At 34.4% G+C, this 17,018-nt stretch overlaps 1 protein-coding gene across 3 annotated transcripts; it reads right to left on the minus strand.

Moving 5' to 3' along the window:
- Positions 1 to 1,803: 1,803 nt before the first annotated feature.
- LOC116004481 (rab3 GTPase-activating protein catalytic subunit) lies at positions 1,804 to 16,947 on the minus strand. Of its 3 annotated transcripts, XM_031244545.1 has the most exons (22): positions 16,693 to 16,946; positions 16,381 to 16,424; positions 16,224 to 16,287; positions 15,085 to 15,199; positions 14,933 to 15,000; positions 14,740 to 14,837; positions 13,895 to 14,066; positions 12,760 to 12,979; positions 12,267 to 12,393; positions 11,589 to 11,692; positions 11,311 to 11,403; positions 10,641 to 10,772; positions 10,344 to 10,477; positions 9,334 to 9,423; positions 9,138 to 9,208; positions 7,852 to 8,029; positions 6,032 to 6,103; positions 5,131 to 5,170; positions 4,517 to 4,770; positions 2,783 to 2,963; positions 2,484 to 2,695; positions 1,804 to 2,234 (listed from the first exon to the last, which is right to left on the minus strand). In XM_031244545.1, the coding sequence occupies exons 1-22, from the start codon at positions 16,747 to 16,749 to the stop codon at positions 1,938 to 1,940; spliced, it is 2,823 nt and encodes a 940-aa protein (XP_031100405.1). In that variant the 5' UTR covers positions 16,750 to 16,946; the 3' UTR covers positions 1,804 to 1,937. The 3 variants fall into 3 exon arrangements, with proteins under 3 accessions (XP_031100405.1, XP_031100406.1, XP_031100407.1); XM_031244546.1 differs by lacking the exon at positions 10,641 to 10,772 and having other exon boundaries at positions 16,693 to 16,947; XM_031244547.1 differs by lacking the exons at positions 16,224 to 16,287; positions 16,381 to 16,424; positions 16,693 to 16,946 and having other exon boundaries at positions 14,933 to 14,959.
- Positions 16,948 to 17,018: the final 71 nt, after the last annotated feature.

Raw genomic sequence — 17,018 nt, forward strand, 5'->3', positions numbered from 1 at the left:
GACTATCATTTTTAGACCAAATATTTAGACTATCAATTTTACAAGGTTAATTTTTAGACCAAATATTTAGACTATCAATTTTACAAGGTTACAAACATTTATTTTAGTAATAATTATAAATTTTACAAGGTTACAAACATTTATTTTAGTAATAATTATAATGAATTTTCTATATTATCTTGGATTCATATACTTTGAGTTAGATATTTAAATAAAGAAATTCGACATTCAATTACCCAGGTATAAACTTCTCCTATATAATCTTGCATGCATTGATATATACTTTCAAATATTTATTTAAATATAAACATTGGGCATTAACCCATTCCCGCAATGCGCGTATAAAACTAATTCAATCAATAAGTAAATTCTTTTATCAATATTGGTGGGATGGATTAATTCACCATAGTTAATGAATAAAAATTTATTGTTACGCTAGGTCAAAGATGAGCGTTAAGAGGGAAAAATAGCATTATTCTACTCGATCTTTAACTATTTACGTGTAATAAGTAGTATTTATTTATTTATTTATTTATTGTTGCTGATCAATTTTATTATATAGGGAGTAAATAAAATGGGGAAGGTAGGAAAAAAAAATACAAATAAAGCATCCAACATAAGATTTGGCTTCTTTTAAGAAGGGGCCCTCAATCTTTAAATCGTGAGATTCTGATCGCTTTTGTCTCCCAATCTTGAAAGCAGATCCTTGCCCACTTCATGCCAAATGCTATTTTTAATTATTACTTAGGGTGCGTTTGGTTCGCACGGAATCGGAATCGGGATGGGTATCAAATACTTGGTAATGGTAATGGATTTTTGTGAAAGTATTTAGCATGTTTGGTAGTTGGGTGGAATGGGAATGACTATTATTAGTTGGGGAAGAAAGGGATAAGGGAGATGAAACCCTTATTTAATAAGGGTATGGGTTTTCTCATCAATGGGGTATTCCAAACCCATAGTAGCATTCACAAAACCTATCAACCAAACACAATCAATCACTTTCATACTCATTCCTTATGCCTAAACTCACCAACCAAACACACCCTTAATTATCTTGCATCATTCATCACAACCCAACACTAATCTCTTATTTTAGTGTCAGGGGTTATGCTGTTTATATCAGCTTTATTTTTTATGTTAATTTTTTCTGCTAAATCATATACTAAAATATTGAAATTGAAAGTGATTTTTGTACTAGAAAATTGCGAGTTCAATTCTTGTCAACACTCTCTTCGTCGAGCTCATTGCACAAGATCTTCTTAGTGTGATTTATCTCCCATGTATAGTTTGAGGACCATTATACAGAAACGATGTTTATTCAGTACACATCTTCGAATAGTAATTACAAATTTCTGGTCATAAAAAATATTGGAATTGAAAGAACTGAATGGACAATTGATGCACATATATACATTAAAAGAACAAATATTTAATTAAATAACACTTTAACTAAGTACTCCGTTCTCGCTTCGTTTGCCTTCAAAAAATACTACGATGCTAAAAGAATTTGATATTATTTTATAATAGAATGTAAACCCTGTTGGTGTTATACAATTGAGCATTATTAGTATTCTCTATTAACTGCCAAGTACCATATAATGTGATGACATCCCGATTACCATTCCAAATGAGTGGTTATAAGTTCGAACCTGATGGTAGGAGCTTAAATTCTTTGGACTGAAAATATTTGAGAAAATATAGAACATTATTTCAAAGTATATATACAAGCACACACGCCCTAATAATATCTAATTATTTGTTAAGAAACCACCCTGGTTGAATTTAAAATTTAAAAAAAAAATGTTAGCAAACAGGTCACCCTGCCATGAAAAATCTCATGGAAATGTTCATTAAATTTGAACTGGAAATCCATTTCCAGTATGTATAGTATACATTGAGTTTATACTAAATACTTGCACAGTTCGTTACAAGAATAGTTAGTCACAAGAGGTAACAGCAAGTGCTATGCTCAGATCGTTGGAGGTTCCACAGATGTACATTCTGTATGTCTCTATATCTTGATCATAGTTCCTGGGAGTATTGGTAGCATAATAACTTCCGCTTATCTGTTCGCTTTTGGAAAATATTATCTCTCTTAAGATTGGTTCGTGCCCGTTGAGGAGATTTCCCATGCTCAACACTTTTCTCCATGACTGGTTGGCAGTGGGTGGAGTGAACATGCTTGCAACGATCTCTCTCTCACGTCGTCTTACCAGTTGTTTCTTGGTGAATTCCTGTCGAGATGATGAAAAGGTATGAGTTGAATTGAGCCCGAGAGATGATTTTTTTCAGTTACAATGTAGTATCTATTCAGCTACTTTCTCAACTTACTGAAGCACAAAGAGTCAACAGTCGCCTCGACTGAGGCTCGAACCCACTCTCTTCCATGTGGGAGTGTAAACCGGGTGCCACTAGACCACATGGTCTTTGGCAGAGCCCGAGAGATGATAGTGAGTAGAAAAACGAGAGAAGTAGATGCCAACCTTGGTGTCACCACCTCCAGCTGAGGCAGTTCCCATTTTTGGAATGTAGAAGTTGATGTAGTCGTTGAAAATGGCTTCAGATAAGCGAGGGGCGTGCATGAACTTACGGTGAAGAGAAACAGCAAGGGTGACTAACTTCTCCACATGTTCGAAGATGGAAGAAAGCCGCTTCAGGTCATCAATAGTTTCAGCATCGACAAAAAGATCATTTTCTGCAATAGGAAAGGGGCAAAACATGTGGAATTAGAACACTGCTAAAGAGCCTAAAATGAACCTGAATGTAGTAGGACAAAGAATACTTTGGAAACATCTCAAGGATGATGCCAGGGTGAGGTAGAGTTGGTCAATTTTGGTTGCCATAGGAGGTTTCAAAGCTCCAAAAGTTGCCTGATTTAGTGTGTCTGCTGCGGCTCTGAAAGAGGTACAAATCATTTGTTCCAATAACTGATGAGGTTGCAAAGTTTCCAAATAATGAAGAGCCTGTGCCAATTAGAATGATGCAAAGATTAGATCTGTGATAGAATAAAGAGACTATTCAGGAAAGCAATGCCTCCAACATACTGCAGATTTTCTAATTGAATAATGAAACCGGCTTCATATTGTTGATCATTGGTAAGAAACAGTTCTTTTATCCCTTAATGTTTGTTTAAGACTGAGCCAACCATACAAGCATGAAAACTGTGATTTTTTATAAACCAATGGATGACAGTATCTTCAGTGAGTCTATTATAAAAAAAGTTATAAATTAACACAGAAAAATTAAAAATAAACGTTTATTGCTGTTGTTTAAAGAACCAGGTTTACAAACCTCTCAATTTTTTGGGGGGAAGCTGGGGCATTATATATTCCCAAGCTAATCATTTCCAATAAACTAATCCTATTTTAAAGAAATGATATTAATTGGCTGTGGAAAGACTCGTGATTTGTGAGCATCTACTTTGTGGAAATTTTCCATAGAGAAGGTAGCGTCAGAATTTGGAAATTAAATTGGGGGCCCACTTGGTGAGGGAAATATAAGTAATTAAAGAAAGGATTATAGCTCCAAACTTGAACGAAAGAAAAGTTTTCAAAATCCTGAAATGTTCTGGGCAAATTATGCTGTGGACCCAGGTCCACCTTGCAAGGTGGACCTGGGTCCAAAACTACGTCGTTTTTCTCTCTTTTTTTTTTTTTAAAATTAGTAAACATATTGCTGAATATAGAGTTGTCCAAAAATGTGTGAATGTAGAGGTTTCAAAGTGTGAATATAGAGTATAGAAATCGTGAATGTAGATTTATGATTGTGTGAATGTAGAGTTGCCCAGAAATGTGTGAATGTGGAGGTTTCAAATTGTGAATATAGAGTATAGAAATCGTGAATGTAGAGTTATGCATGTGTGAATCTCTAGTAGAGTTAAGAAGTTCTAGCAACTTGTAGCCCTGTAATGTGTGAATGTAGAGTTCTCAAGTTGTGAATATGGAGTATAGGACCTGTGAATATAGAGTTTTGAATGTGTGAATGCATAACAGTAGTAATATAGTTACTAAACATATAATCCTGTAATGTTCTGAATGTAGAGTTTACAAATTGTAAATGTAAAGTATAGTGTATGTGAATGTAGAGTATATGATACGTGAATGTAGACCCAGGTCCACCTTGCGCAAGGTGGACCTGGGTCCACGGCATAACAATTGATTTTTCTGTCACTTGGCCAGATACTAGTGGATAGTACTATGATTCTTTTGCAAATGCATTCACTATAGCATCCTATGCCCCACTCTAACACAATTATTCAAGATTAGTGATGTTAACCTAAAATCCCTCAGACACGCTTTTTAGAGTGTCAGTAAGTTCCTGTTTGTCTAACAACAGATCACCCCAAAGATTTACTACTGAGGATCCCCCGTCCCCGTAACAGTTTTTCGTAATATATAATTGCAATAACTTGAGGCGGATGATGGTAATCCTCCACCACTGAACTTTTGCCCAATCAAGAAAAACCAACAAATGACAAGGTTAATATTGAAATATAAATATATAATAATTGTTGTACCTTTTCGCCTTCTCGATTTGGATCCAGAAGAGGTTTCTGCTCAGAAGCTGGCAAAGGAGGGGCCTCATTCCAAATTTTTCTCCATGCATTTCCTTTCTCAGACATTCTTTCTGAAAGCCTTCCTCGAGGAGGCCACTCTTTATTTGACCCTTCCATTGCATCATTATCATCACTCTCCCAGTCTCTAGGTGAATGCCAGCGGATGAAATCTTCAAATACAGCATCTGGATTTGCTGCTTTAAATGCAGACATATCTGGTTTGCATAGTAAAAGAGATAGATCCTTATCAGTATCTATAATGCACACACACACAAGGAAGAAGAAAAAGTTATTGTAATAGATCTATTGTGGACCTCAGCAAAATAAGGATAAGCTAATTCATGCTCTCATGTACCTAGCAAAATGAGAGCAAAAATCTATCCATGCTGAAAAACCTTAAAAACATGCATCAAATGCTTAAAGCCTAAAACCATATTTTACTTCTCAATAAATTCATAATGCTAAATTCTATACAGAAAGAGAAAGGTACAACATTTGTCTCTTATCAAAGGTAAAAGCTGCTCCAAGAAAATAAAAATAGAACTGGTTCTTGTGCAAGAACAAGAACTTGATACCTGATGACAAAATCTCTTTTTCCGGTTGAGCAGAAAAGCTCTGCAAAGTAAAAATATAAAATCCTTCATCATCAGAACCCAAAACTATGACTATAGTAGAAAGATTTTCACCCATGTAACAATAGTGAGATAATTATGGGATTTATAATGAAAAAGAACTATTCTATCCAAGCGACTCCTTTTTTTTTTCTTTTTTCCCAGATAAAGTAAATTAGTACTCTGAATGTGCAGGACACTAATATATATCCACTCTTATGATAAATGAACTTATTTCTTATACAGCTACTTTACATGTATAATTATTTAAAATGATTAAAAGAATATTAGCACTGATACAATAATAATTGATTTTGAAATATTACATCCCTTTCAATTAAATATGCTACTCCTTTTTAGTTACCTACACTACATATAAACATAATATATATTTTATTCAATATAATAGTTGAATTATGTCGCTAGAGTACTCAAATTTTATTTTTCTTTTATAATTAATTTTGAAAAGTTAGGATTTGCATAGTGTTTCATTAATGTTTTAGAGTATTAATTTATTAGTAGAGTTATATCTTATAGAGTAAAGAGGGATAAAATGGTGAGTATTGCCAAATACGAAATCATGCAGAATGAAAATGTTTCAACATGAGATCTTCATTGCATACATTATCATGGGACACAACAGAATCATGGCCACAGAACTTGATGTCAGGTGATGCAACAACGTTTTGTACACTACTAATCAGAAACTAATTTATAGCTGTTTTTTAAGAAATGTTCAATATGCTTCCTAGATAGCATCAATTTCCTTTCCAATTGAACTGCATAGTTACTAAAGGAATAATAGATGCACTATCTCATGATAATACATTCAGAGAAAATATTTCATATAGAGCATTGGGCTTACAAAAGAATCGCTAAAAGCTTCAACTGCTTGGAGACGTTCTTCATGCATATCTTCAGTCATAAGCGGCAGATCCTGTTAAAGCTTTTCCACATAGTGAGCATGGATTTGATGTAAAAAGCATCCAGAGGGAAGCAAATAACATGAAAACCAAAAAAAAAAAAAAAAAAAAAAAAAAAAAAAAAAAAAAAAAAAAAAAACAAACAAACAAACAAACAAACTGTTGAATTTGGGAGATGGAATGGCCTGGCGGGTGGAGAATAACAACCACCCGCCAGTTAAGCGGAAGCAGAGATAGAATCAAAGAATAGGAAAATGTATATAAGACTGAAAGATTACAATATATTAGTATGATTCTATGTTTCTAATGAAGAAACGTAGTACATATATATACACATAACTGTAAGTACCTATTCATAACTGACACCTATTCATAAATAGACACAACCCTATAGATAAACCTAACTTTTTATTTTTCAACACTCCCCCTCAAGCTGGAACATCTAAAAGTTCCAAGCTTGAATTAAAACATACACTCTACCTTACTTTAAATTACAAATGAATATTAAAAGCAGCTAGAGAATAACAGTGCTGGATGGCTTCAGAGAGACAATGCTATACACAACCCTTGGGAATGAAGGCACCAGGGACAAAAGCTTGTCACAAACAACCTTGGGAATGAAGGCACCAAAGGTGAATAGTAACATGAACACCCTCACAGCAACATAAGCACTCTAGGAATTGCCCATCAACAATCTTCATCAAGAACGGCAGAGCAAACAAAATCATGAGCAGCAAAGGGGATGTAGTAGAGCCCACATTAATCAGAAATACACCCAAAAGAATAATGTATACCGAGAATACCACCAGATTGTTGTTTATACCCCTTATAGGATAAGTGAATAACAAAAGAGGCTTCTGGAAATATAAAAAAAAAAAAAAAAGGAGCCAAACTTGAAAACCCTAGGGACTAAATATGGTATACCGAAAATAAAGAAACAAATACGGTTATACCAAAACACCCCGGAAAGAAGTTTGGCAACAAACCCAAAAAGCCTTCAAACTTCACCAAAAGGTCCTAAGGGCAAAACAACAATCTGAAATTTTCACCGGAAAGGAAAACCCACGCAGATGGAGTCATGGAGGACTGAGAGATTTCTGGAAATTTTGGCCAGAAAATCCCGCCGGAGATGGCCTCACGCGCCGGCGCGTGAGGTCTGAAGTTCAGCATGGTGGTGGCGCGTGGCGGAGGAGACGGCGATGCGGCTTCCTGGGTCAGGCTCGCCGGAGATTGTAGAAGGGATGGGTAACACCAATTTGACAAAAGAACTCACCAAAAGCAAGTAATTTGAAAAATTAGGGTTTCGCGTGAACAGTAACTTATGTGTACTACTGTTCATGCGACTGGAAAAATGCAATTTTGATGTTTGGAGTGTCTTAGGAAAGTAGGCTCTGATACCATATTGAATTTGGGAGATGGAATGGCCTGGCGGGTGGAGAATAACAACCACCCGCCAGTTAAGCGGAAGCAGAGATAGAATCAAAGAATAGGAAAATGTATATAAGACTGAAAGATTACAATATATTAGTATGATTCTATGTTTCTAATGAAGAAACGTAGTACATATATATACACATAACTGTAAGTACCTATTCATAACTGACACCTATTCATAAACAGACACAACCCTATAGATAAACCTAACTTTTTATTTTTGCAACACAAACAAATAAACCAAACAACCCCCCCCCCCAAAAAAAAAAAACACAAACAAACAAACAAAAACAAAAAGAACTTAGCTAGTTAATGAAAGTAGCTCAACCTGGGTGTATGGAGTGTGCATGCTCTGGTGTGATTTCAAAAGCATCGTAGACCCCGCTACACCAGCTGATCCCCTCCTAATATGTTCTGAGGGCTTTTGATTAGAAAGTTTTCCAGTATCAGGAGATTCAGAAGTTAAAGCAGAGGGAGCATCACATGAACCATCTGAAGTTGGCAGTCTGTAAAAAGAGCAGGTATATACAAAAACACTCAAAATGCAAGCACAAAAAGTGCATTGGCAAACTTGCAATTCCAACATGTGAAACAAAAAGTGAAGAACATAGGTGTTTTAGTCTTCTGGAACTTCAATTATCTAAAATGTGTCAGAAATTGCTGTTTTAAGTCCAAAAGACCAGGGGAAATCTTTTCTACAGTCCTGGTGATAAGAAACAAAACTTCTTTTCTACAGTCCAGGTGATAAGAAACAAAACTGAAGAAAGAAGATTTACATAGAACTTTCCCCTTTCACTAAGGATACAGTATATGGCTAGAGCCTAAAACACAGTTACTTCGATAATTTCAAATGACCCATGTGAAATCTTGAACTTCTCCCTTGTGTTTTTGGAATTAGAACCAACTTTTCTCTAGAGTAATTCATCTCTATGCAGTCTATTGAAGCCATGAAATAAATGAGTATATTACCTACATAATAAGCAGCTAAGATTCCATTAGTATATATTATCTCATCTTAAAAGAATGGTCACAATCTTTAGATTAATAGTGTCTTTGCAAGAACAAAATAAGGGGAAAGAAAATATGAAGGATAATCAATTTTGGCGTTTGGATAAAAAGAAAGAAATTAAATTCAAATAATTTTTATGAAGAGAGAGAATGAAAGCAAAGAAATCCTACAAAAAAAATGGTTTCTCCTTTCTTTCCCTCATTTTTCTTCTTATTTTCTTCCACTTTTTGGAAGGAAATATTTGATAGAATAGAGGATTATTTCCTAAAATATTTACCACTTCAATTTATCCTCCCCCACCCCATCCCATCACACCACAAATTTTCTATGCATCCATTTAAGGTGTTCCAATTCCTGCACTCATGGGAAGAAAAGAAAAAATGCAAAAGCATAGTAATGGAAAATCATGAAAAAAAATGTTGATAACTTCTTAATAGTGGAAATTTAACTTTAGTGCTTACAGTTGAAGATTTATTAGAAAAAGGAAGAAATTTTTCAAAAGGAATAAAAAAAAAAAGAAAAATGCCATATTTAAGAATGCTATGCCCTATCTAGAATAGTTAGCATTCAACAACAATTATAAAAGGTTCTCACTTGCATTTCACCTGTCTTGTTCCTCACAAGAACCCTGCATGATTCCATCAGGATATATCTCACTCTGAACCAGATTACCTTCCTGTGTTACACTTTGGCAATTACTTTCTTGTTAGGGCATCAGGCATAAAAATCTTTCCATAGATTTCTATGGAAAAAAGTTGATATTGATAAGAATAACAAAAGAAACAATTAAGTATATACTACCTTGACATGAGCATAAAGAATATCTTTGTTTTGACTGTCTTTCTGATGCCTTTGGTTATGTTGTTGTATCTTATTTATGCAAATTGAAAGCTGAAAAATCAATATATGGAAGATGTGACATTAATATACTTTTCTAGGAACTTAGATAATCTCAAAATTTACACTTGTAAGATGCAATGATGGTTTCACTGCATAAAGGTTAAACATTCAAAGGGACTTGCAAAATGTTGGGCAGCATGATATCCAAGACTAAGGAACGCTGAACATTTCATAGCAAACAGCTTATAGCAACTTTCTGTTTCCCAATTTTTCATAGGACATTCAGAAGAACATAGCTTAAAGAAAGTCAGATCATGCTCTTTACAATCTTGGTTCAATAACCCTACTAGGTTAATGCCAGGCAAAAAGGCTAGTTTTGAAATTTTTATTTCCTGGTCAAATGAGTGAAAATTGGCCCAAGAATTGCTCTTTGAGACATGTTAAGAAAAAAGGGCATTTGTGTCTCTCTAATTGATTATCCAATTATCTCTACTCAAATCAACTCAACTAAGCTTAACGGAGATCTGGTTGTGTTTGCAGCAAGAACTCAGTTTAATGTTATAATGTTAGCATATCTTTTTTAAACAGTTAGAATCTAAGTATCCTTAGCTTTTCCTTTATCATCTCCTCTTGCAGCCATATTATCATATTTTCTAACATGTTCAAATCATCTTTAATACAAGTTTCTATTCATACTTGTCTGAAATAAGCACTGCCCATGTACCTAGCTTCATAAAAGGACATTTTAATATGGTCCTTTGGTGTTCCATTCTCTTCTCAATTACAGCTACCTTGCTTCATCACCACCTAAAAATCATCATTGGTTGAATTTTCCTTTAGCCTTTATGCTTATTTTACCCTAGGTATCTCTAATCACTGTAAATAAGAGAAGTTCAAAATGTAAAGAAAAATATTCTCTATTATATATTCTTGGTTCTCTATCAGCAAAAGGATATGAATGATGGAGTTACCATGTGCAATTTCTGATTAACCAAAGAAGTTGATAAGTCAATTACACCATCTGCTGGCATTCTGGGTAATGGTTGTGACTCTTCCCAACACCAACGAACTTCTCGCACAAACTCAATCCAGAGTACAGCAATAGCTAAGAGAAAATATTATACCAAAAAGGGGGGAAATATGTGTTTTAGTAAAAGGATTTGCAAATAAATAAATATATTAATTAATAAAATTGCCTAAATATACTTATGTCAGTAAGAGGATAGAAAACTTTTTTTTTCTCACAGCAAAAGAATCCAAATAGATACCGCGGATATTGCAATCTCCAAACCAAAGAGCATGGAGACAGAACTGTGCAAAAAGAGATTGAAGAGGGGCGCCTTTGATGGCTCGAGAACTCTTATGCTCGCCTTCAGGGGAACCAAGTTGCTCTCCTTCAACTAATTAACACATTAGAACAAAGAGATAATGAAGCACTACATATCTCCTTCATTCAGATCCTGACACTGAAGTTCTAAATTGAAAAGCATATAACAAAATGTAAATAAAGACACAGATTATAACTCACTTTTTCAGAGAGTACTATCATTGGTTGGGTACAACACAAAACAAGTCCACAGTCTATACTTGGCAAGGTCAGCCAAGAATCCAACTTACTACTTAAGTCTTAATAAGTCAATCCTTGTACCATCAACTAAACGTTAACCTTATAAATCCAACTTAAGTTTTCACCAGACATTGTAGCAAGATTCTGTGCATGAACAAAAAGCAGATTCATGCCAATTGCCAAGTTTAGCTACTTTGAAAGATTGTAAAAATTACTCCCTCTCATAGCTATTGACACAAGTCAAGTATTGAGCATGCATCATAAGTTTAAAGGTTAGTACAACAATAGTTACTATTTAACAATAAATCATCTTCTGTAACCAAAAGCAGAAAATGCAGCAATTTTATAACTATGAATGATTATTATTATACCCTCGCTAAAGAGATCCTTGAGCACACGATCAAGGACTGTTGGTGGAGGTACGACTGCAGTAGACTTCAAACTTTCAGAGCCCGAGTTCTCAACTGCCAAAGAAGCAAATCAGAGATCAAATGTTTCAAAATTTTAATTCATGTATTTTCCACTTGAGATTACCATGGTTTGTACTCCTAGTTTCTAACATAAATGCAAGCAGATTTATAAAATAAAAATAAAAATAAAGTTAAAAACTAAAAGCTCAAATGTCTCTCTACTCCCTATAGTTTCAAACCTGAAACAAAATCTTCCATGAATTCAGCTTCAAATGACTTATCCAATGCAGCAACTAAAAGACGCAATTGTGATGCAAATCCAATTGTTCTTCCATTACCACCACTGTTGGAAGTAGAAATTTAAACTACATCAGATTACATTGCAAAGTTCAATTGCAAAAATAAAGATTAATTATCAAGAGATATGACGAGAATGTGAGTAGATCCCCAAAAGAACATTAAAGTAAAAACACTATTGCAGAAGAATATAATACAGAATAGTTTTAAAGCAAAAATATGAGAGCCCTAGCAAACAAAACTACTGTGAATTGACAGCGTGCAACTTGTTCTCCAAATTTATCTTTACTATAGTAAAAACATAGAATCAAATATGTTAAATAAGCTGACCACAAAATACAGTGTCACAGATAACTGCACCCTGCTGGCAAAGCTTAATTATTTTATAGAAAGATAGTGTTCATGCCACAATCTAACATCCTTCTATTACAAGTTTCACCACAGTAATAGCATCCCACAGCCAAACCTTAATTATTTTATAGAAGGATATGTTCATGTTATAATTTAACATCCTTCAGTACTTCTATTGCAATATTCACTGTAGCAGTTGTGTCAGTTTCTGAGTTTCATGGAGATAGTAATATCACAATAATTTACAACTCATGGAGATAGTTTCTTACAAAGCTTCAGATAAATTTGGAGATATCAACCACTTCTCAGCTTCAAGAGGTGAAGCATTTTCCAACTCTGCCATATCCAAAGAGCTTCCAACTGTTGTCTCAAACCATAGGGCATGCAATTCAAATCCTGCAACACATAACTCAGAAAATATGTATTCTGCACCACCAAAAGGATATTGAAAAATATAGCATTCTTCTTGTTTTGCATTTTTTTTAAGTTGCAGTCAGTTGCAGTAAAACAAATCGTCCCAGCTCCAAAGAATGGGTTATACTCTGCAATTTGCATTGATCAGAAAGCATGCGATCTAATTAAAGATAATTAACAAGTTCTAATGAGAGATAAAAAGCCAGATAAATGGTCCTCTGTTTGCATCAACAGAAGCTTCACATGAATGTTCTCACTTGTAAATCGAGACCACAAATGCCCAAGGGCAGTAACGTAAAACATGACCATTGTAGCAATTAACGATGAAAATATCTCAGATAAATTTACCCTTTATTGGGTCCTCAGCAGTGTACCACTCACTCCAAGGGCAATAATCATCCCACTGTGTTTTACTATGGCTGTTGCTTTTGGGACTCCCATCAGATCCCACTTCAGCATCAATTTCTTCGATATCATCCTCATCATCGATGGGAAGTGATTTGTAGGTCAGCTTCATCTTGAAGTTCACTTTGAAAAGATGCATTGACAAGTCCACTAAATTGAAGGCCTTGAGCATAGAGTTTAGGAGCAAACAGGGCACAAAGAATGGTATATCATCAATATTAATTTACATGCATATAAGCCAATAAATGTATCCACTAGAAAAAAGAACAGATGAAGACACAAGAAATGCATACACAATTTGAGACAAGTTAAGTGCACAGCATTATGGACACATGAAATCGTGCAAAATTTTCAGACTGTCAACTGAGACTGCCTGGCAAAGAATTTCAGGCTCAGGTCTAACATAATCTCGACTTGCATGCTAAGGCTAGTTTAGTAATTTTAGATGCCATATACAGAGCATACACTAGATCCACTTGCATATCCATTGTACACATATATCCATTTGAATTCTAGGTGTTATTTTGATAATGAATGATTGCCATTTAAGAGGTTTTTCTTTATTTTGTATTTTTTTAATTTGACAAGAGTTTTGAGAAAAAGAAATGCATGAATGCATCTATTAGAAAGAATTATGTATTATTTCTTTTTTGAGCTGAGGGGTGACCCATCCTAAGTTCAGGTCATAGAGCACAATTGTAACTCTACCAATTTATCTAGCATAGCGGACATCTTTAGCAAAACTACAGATACAGTACAAGATATATGCTTAAAATAGCAAAGGCAGGATAGAGCTAGAGATTAGGCTGTTCATGACCATCATTTTAGAACCCCATAATTCAAAGTAGATAACAAAATGGACTGCTATCAAAATTCTTGCTACAAGTGAAAGGAAGAAAAGAATAGATCTCAGAAGGCCAGAGTGAAAAGGAGTTACCATGAAAAAAAATAAATAAAGCATTAATATCATGATGAAGCCTCAGAAATGGAAGAATGCAACTTACTTTTTAAGTTCAACAACAAACCAAAAGTTTAAACCTAAAACCAATTTTAAATTTCTGAATAGAGAGCAACGTACAAATTTAGAAACAAATAGCTCAAATAATCCCTCCAAGTGCATAAGCTTCACAGGAACCTGACTACCAATACGGTCAGCCTCGAATCTTCTTGTAAAGAGTGTACCCATATTCTGAATACCTATGTAAGCTTTACGTGATGGATCATGCACTGGAACAAAAGCGGGCCACAAACTGCATAGTACAACTGAAAAAATCATCTTCCTTATAAAATGTTACATTCTTGGAAAATATTCTTAAACTAAAGGTAAAACATAAGTTAGACTTTGGCCTCCTTGAATTTCCCCCCAAACTAGGTAGCTCCATTGGATATATATTGTGTTGAGAGCATAATTCATGTGATAAACAATTTTCTTTCTTCTATAATTCAGCTATTTTTTCTTCTTTGCTTTTTCTTTTGAGGGAGTTAAGAACCAAAGAAATTCAATGATATATAACAAGGAAGACGTTGAAGTGGTGAAACTCTATGTAGTAAGGTTTGTGACTATGTGATGTTTAATGCTTATTTTCATCTTGAAAATGTGTTTTTCTAGTTTCTACAAACAAAAGAATAAATTTGCACCCGTAAATATTTGTTCCTTCTGGATATGTGGTCAAGTAAAGAAGATTGATTCCCTTTAAGTATAGTCTCAACTCTCAAGTTCAAACCTTACGAATATAGAACATGCATCGAGCCCCTTCCCCCTTCCCACAACAAAAAAATAAAAATGAAGTAATAAAGAGATCCCATAACAACACAACTCTAGATTTTTCAGAGCCCAATGTGGTTGCAAGATATTGGGGATTCACGATACCCAAAAAAAGACCCCAAACCTTACACACATCAAGTCATTCCACAGCAACCAACCTGGAACAGTTCGACAATGCAATAGCAACTGCACTTAATAGCTTGGTTGCCTCTGGTCTATCAAGAAGCACGCCACTTGCACTTTGTGGAGCAATCACCTGAAGATAGCATATCATTGCCTCCTTAAGTTCAAGAAATGACATGCAAAGGGTGAGTTTGGAGGTATGGATGAGAGAAGTTAAGACAGAGATACCAGAAAGTCTTTCACCCCAAAGGAGAGCTGCAAATCATGCAACTCATTAGTCCAATCACTCATTTTTCCTGGACCAAGTCAAATTTAAGTGAAGATATAAGAGCAGGAATGAAATCATTTGAACTGGGTATCGTAATGGAATGTGTTCATACCATCATTATTTGTTTCAAAATAGTACTCCATCAAATAGCCTCTACTAGCATACTTAAGGTCAGATTTGACCTTATAAAGGCCTTCAGGGGCATCCAAGCAGACAGCACCCTTCTTCTATTACAATGTAATAAAAAGAAAAAGGATAAACATATTAAACAGAAAAGAGTAATGCAAAAAAACAAAAAAAACAAAAAAAAAAAACAAAAAAAAACAAAAAAAAAAAACAAACAAACAAACAAACAAAAACAAAAACAACAACAACTAATCTAAGAAGTTCAACTTTACCTATCAAAAATAAATATAAATTTAAAACGAGCAACTTTGGAGTCAACAGTTGCAAAGAAGATTCTATGAATAGGTTATTTTAAAAAGCTACACAAACTAAGCCATTAAAAGCCTGGTAAAATCCTCTTACTTTATATTTGTCAAGGTAATGTAATACTTCCTCCATGTTTATACACACATACATGGACTTCCCAAAATAATGATCTTTTTTTCTTAAAGTACAATATCTTATCATTCACTACACTTAGAAATTAGAATTTATGAAAACTATCCATACAACATAGAAATGGTTACACCGGGCCAACTTTTTCACTTCATGAATTCATTTGTACACTTGAGTCCTTATAAAAAATTAAAATTTATAAAAATAATAATAATAATAATTAAAAAATGGTTGCAGTGTCAGGAAGTGCTCCTACAGAAAAAAGGAAGAGAGTACCTTTATCTTAGTGCTATGTATAGACAAACTGAAACTCTGATGAGAAACTCTAAAAATGTTTTAGAACCTACGAACTAAAAAAAAAGTCTAACAAACATTATCAATTCAGAACTGCATCACATTAGCTAAGCACCTTCCACTTCACCAATGTGAAAAGAAGAAGAAGAAGAAGAAGAAGAAACATTAAGTGATGAATTAAGAATTGTTCCAATGTTCCATATCAACTAAACTGCATCACTGTCAGTTAATAAACAGGAACAAAAAGAAAAACAAACTACTAAAATGCCATCAATATATATATTTTAAATGTTTGTCGAGTTGATTTAGATGATTATTACTCTGCAATTAACTGAACAAGTCTTTAATAAGCAGGCCCTGTGGAAAGGTCAAAAACATTAACTATAACAATCATACCAATAAATTTCTAGGGCCATCTGCCAACCATTGCCTGCAAACTGCCTCTATCTCAGATATGAACCTGTATCAAAGTAAAGTTGGATTGCTCACAACAGAACCAGACTCGGCACATTCCGCACTAAAAATTAGTAAATAATTTAAAGAAACACAATACCTTTCCCATGTAGAAGCCAAAGTAAAATCATCAAAATGTTCAAACTGCAAAATAATCGGTAAAATCATATTAACGACCATGATCGACTTGCACTCCATAATAAACTTCCCCCAACAACAACAGCAAATATCACTTATTCCAGTGAACTCGCAGTCCTCTATGTATGGTGACATGTTAGTAAATTGTTTAACGTTTTGGAGAACGAAATCCAGCTATCCTTAAGCATTCACTACTACAAATCAATGTATGAAGACAAATTGAAGTTTATATGTAACAATAAGAGAAGAAAATGGTAAAAATAGAATTTTCTACCGCCTCTTCCTGATTATCGTCCTCTGGAGGGGTCGGTCCTTTGCTTGTTGATGCCATGAAACCACAGCGAAGCTCAAATTGATACAATTGAAAGCAACAAATCGAACAATTCGGACATTACAGAATGCAGATATTTCTCGCGATCTGTGAATCTATTGGGAGAGTGTTGAAGACGAAAAGGATGAAAAGTGAATAACGGAGTTATATGACTAATAAACTCCGAGTTCTGAAGGTGAAAATATTAGTTGGGGTTTCGAACCAGAGTGTTGAAGACCAAAAGGATGAAAAGTGAATAACAGAGTAATAACTAATAAACCGGTACAAAA

This window comes from Ipomoea triloba, chromosome 14 (assembly GCF_003576645.1).
Source record: "Ipomoea triloba cultivar NCNSP0323 chromosome 14, ASM357664v1".
NCBI classification, from domain to species: Eukaryota; Viridiplantae; Streptophyta; class Magnoliopsida; order Solanales; family Convolvulaceae; genus Ipomoea; species Ipomoea triloba.